Source organism: Erythrolamprus reginae, chromosome 12 (assembly GCF_031021105.1).
Source record: "Erythrolamprus reginae isolate rEryReg1 chromosome 12, rEryReg1.hap1, whole genome shotgun sequence".
NCBI classification, from domain to species: domain Eukaryota; kingdom Metazoa; phylum Chordata; class Lepidosauria; order Squamata; family Dipsadidae; genus Erythrolamprus; species Erythrolamprus reginae.
Window position 1 is genome coordinate 3,570,649 of NC_091961.1, and position 16,155 is coordinate 3,586,803.

The 16,155-nt window shown below is 43.4% G+C and overlaps 1 protein-coding gene across 2 annotated transcripts in view; it reads left to right on the top strand.

Annotated features, from left to right (window-relative positions):
- The window catches only part of SEMA4C (semaphorin 4C), a 112,753-nt gene that overhangs the window by 35,336 nt on the left and 61,262 nt on the right, over nucleotides 1-16,155 (top strand). For both annotated transcript variants that reach the window (XM_070765506.1, XM_070765507.1), the window contains exon 2: nucleotides 5,550-5,785. In XM_070765506.1, coding sequence (XP_070621607.1) covers nucleotides 5,623-5,785 — 163 coding nt within the window. In that variant the 5' untranslated portion in view covers nucleotides 5,550-5,622. The remainder of the gene's footprint in view (nucleotides 1-5,549; nucleotides 5,786-16,155) is intronic.

The window sequence follows — 16,155 nt, forward strand, 5'->3', positions numbered from 1 at the left end:
GTCAGGCGGTAGGGAAAGCAAGTAGGATGCTTGGCTGCATAGCTAGAGGTATAACAAGCAGGAAGAAGGAGATTATGATCCCGCTATATAGAGCGCTGGTGAGACCCCGTTTGGAATACTGTGTTCAGTTCTGGAGACCTCACCTACAAAAAAATATTGACAAAATTGAACGGGTCCAAAGACGGGCTACAAGAATGGTGGAAGGTCTTAAGCATAAAACGTATCAGGAAAGACTTAATGAACTCAATCTGTATAGTCTGGAGGACAGAAGGAAAAGGGGGGACATGATCGAAACATTTAAATATGTTAAAGGGTTAAATAAGGTCATGTCCCCCTTTCCCTTCTGTCCTCTAGACCAGCGTTTCCCAACCGGTGTGCCGCGGCACACTGGTGTGCCGCGACACACCGTCAGGTGTGCCGCGGCGAGAGGCGGCGGAGGAGAGTGGGCGGATCGGGCGGGCAATGGGGCAGGGGGGAGAAGCCAGGGGCGCGTTTGGCCGGGAGTCCGGGACTGTGTGGCTTTGCGCCATGAAGAGAAAACGGCCGACTTTTCCCTGCTGCTGTTTTCTCTTCATGGCGCAAAGCCACACAGTCCCGGACTCCTCGCCCCAAGGCAGGAGGCGGCGGCGGAGGAGAGTGGGCGGGCAATGGGGCAGGGCGGAGAAGCCAGAGGCGCGTTTGGCCGGAGGCACCGTGGGGAGGCAGGGGCAGGGAGGTGCGGCAGTAGGAGTAAAGGGAGCCGCAGCTGCCCCTGCCTCCCCACGGTGGCAATGGCATCGGGAGTGCTAATAGCGGCGGCGGCGGGAATAGGGGGGGGGGCCTGCAAGTGGAAGCCTCAGCCCTGGAGCCCCCTCGCACCCATGGCTTCTCATCGATGCCTCTGCCTGCCCGATCCGCAGGAGTGCTAATAGCGGTGGCGGCGGCGGGAATAGCGGGGGGGGCTCCTGCCCGCCGCTGCTATTAGCACTCCAGCGGATCGGGCAGGCAGAGACATCGACGAGAAGCCATGGGCGCGAGGGGGCTCCAGGGCTGAGGCTTCCACTTGTGGCTGTCCCCGCCAGCCCGATCCTTCCTTCTCTCAAGCTTTTTTGGGGTGCGGCTTCTTCCACAGCGGTGGCTGCAGCGGCGCTGGCGATCCGGCCGCTAGCCGCTCCAAGCGCTGTGGGAACGCCCACCCCTCTCACAGTCCTGTCCCGGGCTGTCAGTAAAGGGGCTGCTTGCTCGGAACATTCAAACTAAGGGAAACCTTCGCTGGCCTCCACAGAGAAGAAAGGAAGAGAGAGAACGAGAGAGAGCAACAGAGAGAGAGAGAGAGAGTGATAAAGAACAAGAGAGAGAAAGCATGAAAGAGAGAGAAAGAAAATAAGAGAGAACAAGAGAGAGAGAGACTAAGAGAGAGAGAAAGAAAAGAGAGAGAGAGAGAAAATAAGAGAATGAGAGAGAGCAACAGAGAGAGAGAAAGAACAAGAAAAAGCACGAGAGAAGAAAAGCAAGAGAGAAAAAGAGATAGCAAGAGATACTGAAAGAAAGCAAGAGAGAGAGAGAGAAAAAGATAGCAAGAGAGACAGGAAGAGGAAAGGAGAGAGAGAGAGAAATGAGAACAAAAAGGGGAGGAGAAATGAGAAAATGATTGAGGCAGAGAATGAGAGGAGAGAGAAACAAGAGAGAGAGAGAGGTGATTCTTGAAGCATATGGTAAAAAGCACCCAAATAATAAGAAAAAAACCCCAGCCCTCACCTGTTTTTGAAAAGAATAAAAGAGAATTAAACCCCAGCCCTCACCTGGTTTTGGAAATGGTTGGAGTGTGTATACATACACACACATAAGGGGGGGAGAGAGACAGGGATGGAAAAAGAGGAGAAGTGAAAGGGAGAAGGAATGAGGGAAAAAGGGAGGAAGAGAGAGAAATGAGAAACATGAGAGAGAAAAGAGGGAAAGACAGGAGAAGTACCCATAAATGAGACAGCGGTATAAATTTCAGGAGGGATGATTGATGATTGACTGTATTTATAAGGGGATGTTACATGGGATTATATATATGAGGGGGTTATGTGTGTGTGTGTGTGTGTGTGTGTGTGTGTGTTTGTTTGTTTGTTTGTTTGTCTATTTATTTATTTATTTATTTATTTATTTATTTATTTATTTATTTATTTATTTATTTATTTATTTATTTATTAATTAATTAATTAGATTTGTGTCATTTTGGTTGGTGGTGTGCCCCAGGATTTTGTAAATGTAAAAAGTGTGCCGCGGCTCAAAAAAGGTTGAAAATCACTGCTCTAGACTATACAGAAATAGAAGTGCAGACTTTGTAAAATCAGGAGAATCAGGAGAAAGCTGGATTCGCTTAACGACGTATGTTACTAATTTAACTGCTGCAGCGATTCGCTTAACAACCATGGCAAGGAAGGTCGCAAAATAGGGCAAAACTCGCTTAACGACGGTCTGGCTTAGCAACAGAATATTGTGAGTTCAGTTGTGGTCTTTGACCAAGGACTATTGCGGATTGTGCTGAACCGGAACAGTGTAAAGCAGGCTGTTTTGAGTCTGAAATAAACCACTTTTTCTCTTATGTCGTGTACCCTCTTTCCCACCCTCCAACCACTTGCTTATTCCCGAGCCTCGTATGAGCCATATTTTAAAAGCAGCCCATGCACGCATATCAATGACTCCATATCTAGCGGGCTTGATACTTATCCTGAATACCTAAACTCTGGTTAGGAGACTGTAGAGCGAGCTTTTTGCAATCCTGTGCAGATATCCACAGGCAGATAAATTTACGACACCCATACCGGTCGGTCTATCTTTTTACAATCTTAATGATGCTCAAACCTCCTGCAAGAGAAACCTGAGAATCGTGTGTAACATATTTTTTTGCGGATAATGAAAAGGAAGGGGGACTAGTATAGATCTCTTTCAAGCTGTTTTGCTCTCATCCGCTAGCCCTACCCTTACCACCGGGATTTGAACCTGGGGCTTCTGCCTGTAAGGCGCTTTGGAGAATGTAGGTTTGAGAGAAGCTGAGCTGTGAATGCTGAGATTGGGCAGTTTTGTGTCTACGTTTTTGGTACTTGTTCACAAAGTGTTTATTGGTAGGAGATGCTATTTGTTGTTGTTGTTGTTGTTGCTTGACTTAAGAACTCTTTAGGAAAAGATTTGCATGAGATAGTACCTGTCTTGCAAAGAGTATGTAACAACTGTTGTGGGAACTGATATCATTTTGATATCATTTTGGGAGTCACTTGTTTTGGGGGGGGAGGAAAGGAACCAGCATTTTGGGGGAAGAGAATAGATATCAGAGAACAGAGAATAGAGAATATAATAAGAGTATAGAATATTATAGAATATGTAATAGAGAATAGAGAATATATATAGAATATTACAATATATATACAGTATATTGATTCGACACAAAAATATGTAACCCTTCCCTGGTGCAGAGCTGAAGGGATTGGATACTGTAGCCTAGAGGATAATTCTCTGCCTTACAAGGCAAAGGTTGCAGGTTCAAGTCCCAGTGGGTATGGCTAGCTGATGAGGCCAAAGTAAGGCTGAAATAGATCTATCCTAGTCTCCCTTAATTTTCAAATTCAGCAAAAAAACATGTGACATATAAATATATATATATATAATATTATAGCATAGAATATTATAGAATATAGAATATTGTAGTCTATATAATAAAATATGGGGGAGATCTGGTTTGTATTTAGCTATTGAAGCTTATTTAGAGACTTGGGCTGAATGACTGTCTTCTTCTTCAGCCTACCTCACAGGATCGTTGTATGGCAAGGGGACCCAAATTTGGGAACTTTAAAAATTGTGGATTTCAACTTGCAGAATTCTCTGGCTGGAGAATTCTGAGAGTGGAAGTCCACAAGTCTCAAAGGTTTCAAGACCTCTGCTGTACAGTGTTAAATTTGGGAGACCAGAAAACTTCATTTGGCTATCTTTTTTACTCCTGGTTGTAAATTTAAGAGATAATAGACTGCAACCAATTGGAGGGAGGGGGGGAAGTTACCGCCAGCAACGAAAGCCATTTCCTTCTTTCCCTTCCCCCCCCCCCCCGGAATTGCAGTTGAAGTCCTCATTTCCAGTTTCATAAAAACTGGGGAGGGAATTCTCCTTATTGTAAGGAAGTACATGTGATTTTGATGTGGAGGGAAATAATTAAAAAAAAACCCTTCCAGCCCCCACATAACATTTATTAATTTTCTTGAATTTATATCTTAATATTTTCAGTTATATTGACACCCATACATTTACATTCATAATAACATATTCTTTAGTTTACATATTATATGTACAATTATTTTTCTCTTTCTGCATCCATCTGCTGTTGATTTTTTTTTGTCTTTCTTTTTTTTGCATCCATTTGTACCAATTAGTCCAGCTGTTAAAATAATCCGAGTCTTTCTGGTCATTCAGCTCCATCGTTAATTTGTCCGTTTCCACGCAATCATACATTTTCTTAGGTACCTTTATCATGTACTTGTTTAAAACAAATGAATAAAAAATAGATAAACTACGTGCCCAGAGTCCCAGCAGGAAGGACCAGGAAGGAAGGTGAAAGGGAAGGGGGTGGGATGAGTGGGAACAAAGGAAGGACGGAGGGAGTTTCCATTCGGGTACCAATTTTCTACACGGATGTTCAAGGCCCCTGGTGATTCAGCCAATGAGCAACAAGAAGTGGAAATTTGAGAATCCCTGTTTTTCCGCCCCCTCCTCTCCAGCCCCATCACTCCTTTGTAGGCCACACGCGCCCGTTTCCCAGATTTCACAATCGGGGCTTCCTGTATTCTCTCTATTAAGGGAAAGGCCTTTTTACATTTCCAGAGAGGCTGACCTGGATGGATGAAACATAAGCAGCGCATTAAACCAAAGAAACAAAAGGTGTTTCTAATCTCAAATAACTTTTTAAAAAAACCAAACATGCTGGAAATGTTAAAAAAAAAGAGCCGGGCATCTTCTTTCATTCATGGTGGTTGTGTTCCGAAGCAAAAAAATAATATTGGAGAAAACTTGATAAATGGTTACAGGAAATTACTGACACTGAAATTGAATTCACAGCAGAACTCTTCTTATTGGTATTATAAAAAAAATATCCTATCCCAAAACTATCAAGCATTTAATATTACCCATAGGGACAGCGGCTAGAATCATTTATGCGCAAAAATGAAAAGATGCTCAGGTACCTAAGAAAATGTATGATTGCGTGGAAATGGACAAGTTAATGATGGAACCTTGTGGGTTCAGTACAAAACCTTATAACGTTACTGTGCTCCTCAACCAATAATGCTGCCTGTCATTTGTCCTTTTTGTGGCTATTCAAATAATGGGACTTTAATCAACTGAAAAAGAGTCCAAGCACTTATTTGAAAACTTATCTTGGTCGGTAAGCCACTCCTACCCAGTCACACGACCATCAAGCCACACCCACAAAATAAGCCACACCCACAGCACGGCAGTAAAAAATTTGGCAGCCCATCACTGGTTGGATGCCGCTGTAACCTAAGCCAACTAACCCCTTGCCTCTTTCTCCTTGCCAGGACAAAACTCACCGAGGAATAAAAGGAACCAGGATTGTATAACAGCCACTGCAACAGGAGACGTTTGGCGGTGATGGTTCTTCTCGGACTACGTTGGGAATCGTCCTTCCCCAGCAGAATGATTCCTCGGGTGGCTCTTTGCGTCGCTGGTACTTTGTCGCTGGTACTTTGCACGGAAGCCTCTGTGGTCAGCAACTGGTGGAATTTGGTGCCCAGGAAAACAGTGCCCTACCACGGTGAGTATTGTTAAGCTCCAGGGTTATGCCTTATGGAATGGAATGGAATGGAATGGAATAGAGAATGGAATAGAGAATGGAATGGAATAGAATAGAATAGAATAGAATAGAGAATGGAATAGAGAATGGAATGGAATAGAATAGAATAGAGAATGGAATAGAGAATGGAATAGAATAGAATAGAATAGAATAGAATTCTTTATTGACCAAGTGTGATTGGGCACACGAGGAATTTGTCTTTGGTACCCATGCTCTCAGTGTACATAAAAGAAATGATACATTTGTCACAAATCAGGAGGTACAACACTTAATGATTATCACAGGGGTCAAATAAGCAATGAGGAAACTATCAATATTAATAAAAATCTTAGGATACAAGCAACAAGTTACAGTCATACAATCCTAAGTGGGAGGAAAAGGATGATAGGGATGATGAGAAAAAAAACTAGTAGGAATAGAAGTGCAGACTTAGTAAAAAGTTTAACAGTGTTGAGGGAATTATTTGTTTAGCAGAGTGATGGTGTTTGGTTCTTGTGTCTAGTTGTCTTGGTGTTCAGTGCTCTGTAGCAACGTTTTGAGGGTAGGAGTTGAAACAGTTTGTGTCCAGGATGCGAGGGGTCAGTCAATATTTTCACCACCCTCTTTTTGACTCGTGCAATATACAGGTCCTCAATGGGAGGCAGGTTGGCAGCATGCTTATAATACTATCAACCTGAAGGAAAAACGATGTGAGATTTTCGTAGTGACTCTCTCGATCCCTTTGCTATTTTAAATGACACATTGGCATTTCAGAACAAAACTTCCATTTTCACTCTCAAAAAATAACAGCCCATCTTTCAAGTTGGGGTGATGATAACACTGAAGGTTGTGATAGGAATAGAATTCTGCAATAGTTCCCCTTCCATAAAGGCACATGCCTGGTTTATTTTATTTTTTTAAGACTTTACATAAGCATGTTATTTGAGCTTTTGAAGCGTCCCATTCAAGCTTTTGAAGTTTGAATTAATCGGAGAGTTGGTGGAAAACTCCACCCATCAATAAGAAGCAAGCAAGCAAGACGAGCAATTCTACTGCTTTGGGTTAACAGTTTAATTTTTCCCCTGTGGCACCCTGACCTCAATTTCTCCCTCCTTTCTAGCTTGCATCAGTTTTCAGACAAGACAGAACTAGAATTGCTTGTATAGTGTTGTGTCATCAACCCCAATGCTGGTAGGGGTGCATTATTGTTCTTGGAAGTTTTATTTTAAGAAAGCTCAGCATTTTTAAAGAGGAGCCCAAGACATGAATGAGAGGCAAAACAGCACAAGAAGAGGTGAATCATCTCAGGGCTTGGATGAAGGGAAGAAAGAACATCAGGTAGCAAGTTCAGTACTGCCATTGAACCCCTAATATTGGCTGCCGATTGGTTTCCGGACACAATTCAAAGTGTTGGTGATGACCTATAAAGCCCTACATGGCATCGGATGAGATTACTTATGGGACCGCCTTTTGCCGCTCAAATCCCAGCGGCCGGTAAGGTCCCACAGAGTCGGACTTCTCCAGGTCCCGTCGACCAGACAATAGAAACATAGAAACATAGAAGACTGACGGCAGAAAAAGACCTCATGGTCCATCTAGTCTGCCCTTATACTATTTCCTATATTTTATCTTACCATGGATATATGTTTTTTAAATTCAGTTACTGTGGATTTACCAACCACGTCTGCTGGAAGTTTGTTCCAAGGATCTACTACTCTTTCAGTGAAATAATATTTTCTCACGTTGCTTTTGATCTTTCCCCCAACTAACTTCAGATTGTGCCCCCTTGTTCTTGTGTTGACTTTCCTATTAAAAACACTTCCCTCCTGGACCTTATTTAACCCTTTAACATATTTAAATGTTTCGATCCTGTCCCCCCTTTTCCTTCTGTCCTCCAGACTCTACAGATTGAGTTCATTAAATCTTTCCTGATACGTTTTATGCTTAAGACCTTCCACCATAATGTCATGTGGCTGGGCCTAGGGGAAGACGCTTCTCTGTGGCGGCCCCGGCCCTCTGGAATCAGCTCCCCCTGGAGATTCGCACTGCCCCCACCCTCATCACCTTTCGCAAGACCCTTAAGACCCATCTACGTCGGCAGACTTGGGGCAGCTAGATCATGCACCCTTTTTCTCTGACCATTAAATGTTATGTGTGGATGTGATTGAGTGGACTGGCTGTTTTTTAAATAATGGGATTTTAGCCTACTGTTTTAACTATTAGATTTGTATATATATATTGTTTGTATTGCATGTTGTGAGCCGCTCCGGGTCTAATAATAATAATAACCTCAGCTCAGTTCACACAAATAGAATAGGGTAGGGTAGGATAGCAGAGTTGGAAGGGATCTGCGAGGTCATCTAGTAGTCCAGCCCCCCCTGTTTAGGCAGGGAACCCTATAGCACTTCAGACAAATGGCTATCCAATCTTTTTAAAAAAAAACAAAGGCAGGATAGCACCTCTCAAGGGTTCTTAATTGTCCTGCTTTCCATTTCTTTAACTTGGAAAATAGTCCTTCTCATCATTACATCTAGGCTTGGGCGGAGCCCTTAATTGATCCATTGGCCGTAGTCCCTTTGGCCATTAGAGTTAGAGTTCAGCTGCCAAAAAAAGACAAAGCAATCCTAGGTCGCATCCAAAGAACGAAAGCATTAGAGGTGATAGTAATGGTTTATATTGCACCAGTCAGGTCACACCTAGAGTTCTGCATCCATTTCTGGTCAACATGACACACTATAAAAAAGGGGTTGAAACTTTAGAAAGAATGCAGAGAAGAGCAACCGAGAGAAATAAAGGACTGGAGGCTAAAACCAACGATGAACGATTACAGGAACTGGACATTGGAAAGGGAAGGGAACATGATCGAAACATTTAAATATGTCAAAGGGTTCAATAAGGTTCAGGAGGGAAGTGCTTTTAATAGGAAAGCAATCTGAGGTTAGTTGGGGAAAGATCAGAAGTAACGTGAGAAAATATTATTTGACTGAAAGAGCAGTAGATGCTTGGAACAAACTTCCAGCAGACGTGGTTGGTCAATCCGCAGGAACTGAATTGAAACATGCCTGGGAGAAACATAGATCCATCCTAAGATAAAATTCAGGAAATAGTATAAGGGCAGACTAGATGGACCATGAGGTCTTTTTCTGCCGTCAATCTTCTATGTTTCTATGTTTCTATGACTGGACTAGTGAAGAGAAGGATCAGGGGAGATAGGATAGCATCTCCCAATATTTGAGGGGCTGCCACAGAGAGGAGGGAGTCAAGCTATTTTCCAAAACACCTGAAGGCCAGACAAGGAATAATGGATGGAAACTGACCAAGGAGAGATTCCACCTTGAAATAAGAAGAAATTTCTGATAGTGAAAACAATCAAACCCATGGATCAGAAGTTATCTGGAGAAGTTGTGGGAGTTACATCCCTGGAGGCTTTCAAGGAGAGACTGGACAGCCATCTGTCAGAAATTGTGTAGGGTCTCCTGCTTCGGTGGGTGGGGTTGACTAGATGATCTCTGAGGTCCCTTCCAGCTCTGTGGTTCTGTATTCAAGGGAACGACTTGCCTTCAGAAGTGGTGGGAGCTTCATCCCTGGAAGCTTTCAAGGAGAGACTGGACAGCCATCTGTCAGAAATGGTGTAAAGTCTCCGGCCTGGAGTAGCAGGTTGGAGTAGAAGTCCTCTTAGGTCCCTTCCGGCCATATAATCCTATGTTTTACCTTCCAAAAACATGTTACAGCTGTCAGGATGGATGTAGAGTATTACAGTCACAAAACGTTTCTAATTCCGAAAAAAAATTGGTGGATAATTTTTCCAGAGACCTTTTCCCCACCCCAGCTTATTTTTGTCTTTTATTTTATTTTATTTTATTTTTATTTTGTGGTTCTGGCTGGATGAGCATCGTATTATAACCCCACCCTTCCCCCCCCCCCCAAAAGGCTGAATCACGCCAGGCTCCTTTTTAAATAATGCCTTCGTTTCAGAGACGATCCAGAGGCATGTCTGGAAACCAAGATGGCGAGGCTGCAGGGGGGAATTGGCCTTGCTTACAGCCTGCCTGCAGCCCTGACGGAGGCTTTTGAAGTAATGAGGTTTAAGAAATCTGTCAGCGCACGGAGATTGGCAGGTGCCAGGGGAGAGGACGAGGTAGCTCCAGGTCATTGAGGCTCTAGTAGGAACCTCCTGGAACACAGGTCTCCAATCTTGGCAACTTTAAGACTTGTGGACTTCAACTCCCAGAGGTCTTCAAGCAGTCAAATTCTTCCTTCCTTCCTTCCTTCCTTCCTTCCTTCCTTCCTTCCTTCCTTCCTGCCTGCCTGCCTGCCTGCCTGCCTGCCTTCCCTCCCTCCCTCCCTCCTTCCTTTCCTTCCCTTTCCTTCCCTGCTTTCCTTGTCATTCTCCTTCCTTCCTCCCTTCCTTCCTTTCCTCCTTCCCTCCCTCCCTCCTTCCTTTCCTTCCGTTTACTTCCCTGCTTTCCTTATCCTTCTCCTTCCTTCCTTCCTTCCTTCCTTTCCTCCTTCTGTCTCTCTTTTGCTTTCTTTCCTCCTTCCTCCCTTCCTTCTCCCTTCCTTCCTATCCTCCTTCCTTCCTTTCCTTCCTCTAACTTCCCTGCTTTCCTTGTCCTTCTCCTTCCTTCCTTCCTTCCTTTCCTCCTTCTGTCTCTCTTATGCTTTCTTTCCTCCTTCCTCCCTTCCTTCTCCCTTCCTTTCTTTCCTCCTTCCCTCTCTCTTGCTTTCCTCCTTCCTCCTTCCCTTCTGCCTTCCTTCCTTTCCTCCTTTCCTCTCTCTTGATTTCTTCCTCCCTCCCTCCCTTCTCCCTTTGTTCCTCCCTCCCTTCCTTTCCTCCTTCAATCTCTTTTCCTTCCTTCCTTCCTCCTTCCCTCCCCCCTCCCTTTAATTTTTAGAACAAATAATGGCTGAGGAACTCTGGGAGTTGAAGTCCACAAGCCTTCAAAGTTGCCAAGGTTGGGGACCTTTGTACTAGAGATCCTTCTTATTTACCAAGAAGGAGGAAAAGACCCTTAATAGAGAGGATGCTAGGTTAGACTCAATGGATGGTTGGTGCTGGGCCATTTCCCAAGTCTCTTTGTAAGTTGCATGGTTCTGCTTCTTTCTTGGCACAAGGGAGGAAGGGGAGGGGGAGGAGGAGGAGAGGGAAGCTACGGTGAGGACGTGGCTGGTGTTTCTACCCAGCCTGTGTACTGGTTTAACCAGAATGTTATCCTCCTGGCCACTTGTCAGCTTTTGAGAACAGAATAGCCAAAAACATACCCTGCCAAGCTCTTAATTTACATTAACAGGTGTGTTCCAACACGATACGGGTGTAAGTCATCGCATTGGCTGCTTGTATCCAACCCTTTGTCAGAAGAACATCGGATTTCTGCAGCCCGTATACCAGAGGTGTCAAACTCCATTTCTTTGAGGGCCATATCAGGGTTGTGTTTGACCTCGGGGTGGGGAATGGGGTGGATGTTGCCAGGATGGGTGTGGTCAGCTCAACCTCATTCGTGTCCAGGGTCCCTGTGGTGGCCTGAGCACTCTGCTGGCAAAAAACGGACTCCCGAAGTCCGTTTTTGGCTGTGGTGGCCTCCTGCAACCCTCTGCCAGTCAAAACAGAGCGCAATTTTTACTGGCAGAGGCACCGCGGGACCGGTCGTTTGCTTTTTACATGGTGGCCCCTTGGGCCAAATCTAAGCACCGTGCGGGCTGGATCTCTTGAGTTTGACACCACTGCTCTATACTCTATACAGCAGTGTTTCCCAACCTTGGCCACTTGAAGATATTTGGACTTCAACTCCCAGAATTCCCCAGCCAGTGAATGCTGGCTGGGGAATTCTGGGAGTTGAAGTCCAGATATCTTCAAGTGGCCAAGGTTGGGAAACACTGCTATACACCATAGCCTTCATTATAGAATGGAATGGAATGGAATGGAGTAGAATAGAATAGAATAGAATAGAATAATTTATTGGCCAAGTGTGATTGGACGCACAAGGAATTTGTCTTTGGTGCATATGCTCTCAGTGTACATAAAAGAAAATATAGATTTGCCAAGAATCATGTGGTGCAACACTTAATGATTGTCATAGGGGCCAAATAAGCAATGAAGACACAATCAATATTAATAAAAATCTTAGGATACACGCAACAAGTTATAGTCATACAATCCTAAGTGGGAGGAAATGGGTGATAGGAACGATGAGGAAAAAAACCTAGTAGAAATAGAAGTGCAGACTTAATAAAAGGTTTGACAGTATTGAGGGAATTATTTGTTTAGCAGAGTGAAGGCGTTTGGTAAAAAACTGTTGTTGTGTCTAGTTGTCTTGGTGTGCAGTGCTCCGTAGCGACGTTTGGAGGGTAGGAGTTGAAACAGTTTGTGTCCAGGATGTGAGGGGTCAGTAAATATTTTCATCGCCCTCTTTTTTGACTCATGCAGTCTACAGGTCCTCAGTGGAAGGCAGATTGGCAGCCATTGTTCTTTCTGTAGTTCTGATTCTCCTCTGAAATCTGTGTCGGTCCTGTTGGGTTGCAGAACCGAACCAGACAGTTATAGAGGTGCAGATGACAGACTCAACGATTCCTCTGCAGAACTGTATCAGAAGCTCCTTGGGCAGTTTGAGCTTCCTGAGTTGGTGCAGAAAGAACATTCTTTGTTGTGCTTTTTTGATGATGTTTTTGATGTTAGGTGACCAATTTTGGTCTTGAGATATGATAGAACCTAGACATTTGAAGGTCTCTACTATTGATACTGTGTTCTCTATAATTGTGAGAGGTGGAAGGATGGAAGGGTTTCTCCTAAAGTCTACCACCATTTCTACGGATTGCAGTATGTTCAGTTCAGTTCATTCTGGAAGGGCTTTGCTCTTGTGCATCATCACTCATGGAGCCACAAGCCTGACCCAGGTTGGGCACCTGTCACATTAGCTTGACCTGCTTCCCTTTCAGAAACTCACCCCTACTGGCGACGAGGGAGGGAGAAGATAAATTCAGAGCAGACCAGAACTGTCGTCTGATGGCACTTTAGCTGCGAGATTAGCTGGGGCTCCTTAGAAGCCGTTAATTAAATTGGGAGTCCACTGTTAATTACAGGCAAAGAAGAGAGACAGGAGGATAGAAGGAGCTGGAAAAGGAAACACTAATTTTGACAAGCCAGTGGCTTTGGGGAAACCAGACTCAATAATTCAGATTTTACTACTACGATCGTTTTCGTCTCGCCAGTGACTCAGGGCTACCATAGATGGGGCAGTGGTGGATTGCTGCCGATTCGGATCAGTTCAGTCTTGTCAACCTGGGTTGAAGGTGAATATCTGGTGAGGTGTTGTGTGAATTCAGCCATAGAGTAACTCCTAACCTAGATTTTAGAAACATAGAAGATTGACCCCAGAAAAAGACCTCATGGTCCATCTAGTCTGCCCTTATACTATTTCCTGTATTTTATCTTAGGATGGATATATGTTTAGCCCAGGCATTTTTAAATTCAGTTACTGTGGATTTACCAACCACATCTGCTGCAAGTTTGTTCCAAGCATCTACTACTCTTTCAGTCAAATCATATTTTCTCACGTGGTTTCTGATCTTTCCCCCAACTAACCTCAGATTGTGCCCCCTTGTTCATGGGTTCACTTTCCTATTAAAAACAATTCCCTCCTGAATGTTATTTAACTCTTTAACATATTCAAATGTTTCAATCATGTCCCCCCTTTCCCTTCTGTCCTACAGACTCTACAGATTGAGTTCATTAAGTCTTTCCTGATAAGTTTTATGCTTAAGACCTTCCACCATTTTTGTCACCCGTCTTTGGACCCGTTCAATTTGATCAATATCTTTCTCTAGTTAGGCCTCCAGAACTGAACACAGTATTTATTCCAAATGTGGTCTCACCAGCGCTCTATACAGCGGGATCACCTCTTCCTGCTTGTTATACCTCTAGCTATGCAGCCAAGCATTCTACTTGCTTTCTTTACTGCCTAACTGCACTGTTCACCCATTTTGAGACTCTCAGAAATCACTACCCCTACATCCTTCTCTTCTGAAGTTTTTGCTAACACAGAACTGCCAATACAATACTCAGATTGAGGATTCCTTTTCCCCAAGTGCATTATTTTACATTTGGAAACATTAAACTGCAGTTTCCATTGCTTTGACCACTTATCTAGTAGAGCTAAATCATTTGCCATATTACAGATGCCTCCAGGAATATCAACCCTATATGTTAAATCAAATCCTTCAAAACCATCAAGGACAGAGTCTGTCCAAGCCTTAACCACTTTCCATTGGTACCAAGCCTCCAGAGGTACATCCCAAAGTGGCTCACCCAGTTTTCCCAAAGTGGAATGAAGCTTCTGCACAATTGTGTTAGCTCATCCTTCTCTTTTGTTCCTTTTTTTAAAAAATCTGTTATTCTCCTTTTCTCACTGCTCTCAATTTTAAGTTGGAAGCGGTCTCGGAGCAAGGATGTCTGATGTTGGCTTGAACAAAATGTATGGAAAATGGCATCGATTTTTGAGAGTAATGGCTCATAATCCTCCTCCATTTGGACAGCAAAAACTCTGAAATGGGAAGGTTGTTTTTTTTTAAAATACACAACAGTGTGAAATCACAACTGCTAATTGACCTTCGTTTGCAGCAAGTTCTTCCCCAGAACCTACAATGCAATATTGCAAGGTGATGTTTTTAATGGGTTGTCATAGTCTAGAATAGAATAGAATTTTTATTGGCCAAGCGTGATTGGACACACAAGGAATTTGTCTTGGTGCAGATGCTCTCAACGTGCATAAAATAAAATATACATTTGTCAAGAATCATGTGGTACAACACTTAATGATTGTCATAGGGGTCAAATAAGCAATGGAGAAGCAATATTAATAAAAATCTTAGGATATAAGCAACAAGTTACAGTCATACAGTCAACATGGGAGGAAATGGGTGAAAGGAATGATGAGAAAAACTAGTAGAGTAGAAGTGCAGATTTAGTAGAAAGTCTGACAGTGTTGAGGGAATTATTTGTTTAGTAGAGTGATGGCGTTCGGGGAAAAACTGTTGTTGTGTCTAGTTGTCTTGGTGTGCAGTGCTCTGTAGCGACGTTTTGAGGGTAAGAGTTGAAACAATTTGTGTCCAGGATGTGAGGGGTCAGTAAATATTTTACCTGCCCTCTTTTTGACTCGTGCAGTATACAGGTCCTCAATGGAAGGCAGATTGGCAGCAATTGTTTTTTCTGCAGTTCTGATTCTCCTCTGAAGTCTGTGTCGGTCCTGTTGGGTTGCAGCACCAAACCAGACAGTTGTAGAGGTGCAGATGACAGACTCAAGGACTCCTCTGTAGAACTGGATCAGCAGCTCCTTGGGCAGTTTGAGCTTCCTGAGCTGGCGCAGAAAGAACATTCTTTGTTGTGCTTTTTTGATGATGTTTTTGATGTTAGGTGACCATTTTAGGTCTTGAGATATGATAGAACCTAGAAATTGGAAGGTCTCTACTGTTGATACTGTGTTGTCTAGTATTGTGAGAGGTGGAAGGGTGGAAGGGTTTCTCTTAAAGTCTACCACCATTTCTACGGTTTTGAGTGTGTTCAGTTCTAGAGTGTTCTGGTCACACCACAAGCATAGTTGTTCAACTTCCCGTCTGTATGCGGATTCATCATTGTCTCGAATGAGTCCGATCACTGTTGTATCATCTGCAAACTTCAGTAGTTTAACAGATGGATCGTATGAGATGCAGTCATTAGTGTATAGAGAGAAGAGAAGTGGTGAGAGTCTATGTGTGGATTCAAGCAATGTGGCCCTTTTTATAGTTGACAGATGGAAATTTTTCTAAGGTACTGCCAGATTTTATCGTTATCCACTTTCCTTTCAATTTTTATTTTAAAAAAATGACCGTGCAATTCTTTTCCTTGCCAGCGTTCTATTTCCAACTCTTTATTACGTTATTTTGATACTCTGTGTTTTGTTTCCTGTAGATTCAGTCAGTTCCGATTATTTAAAAGTCAATATTATGGTTCATCGCAACAGTCAGCCTGATATTTAGACTGAATCTGGCATTTTTACCCACTTAACTGAGTTCTCCAGGTGAGGGAGGTGATATTGTTTGAGAGTGCTAAAGGTTACCCTGGTAGGATGCAATTTGTTCCAAGTAAAGCTGCCTTTTGCAACTGATTGATGGGGTTTTGTCAGTGTCGAAGGTGTTTCAAGTGGTGCTCCAGACATTTTGGGATTAATTCAACTCCAGTCGTTATTGATGCTATATATATACTTTCCTTTGCCACAGTCTTTCTATCCACGTTGGCAGGTTTTTATATTTTGTGGTTTTCTCCAGTTCTTTGTCTTCTCTTCTGCTGTCCCCATATACAGTGGGACCTCTACTTATGAACT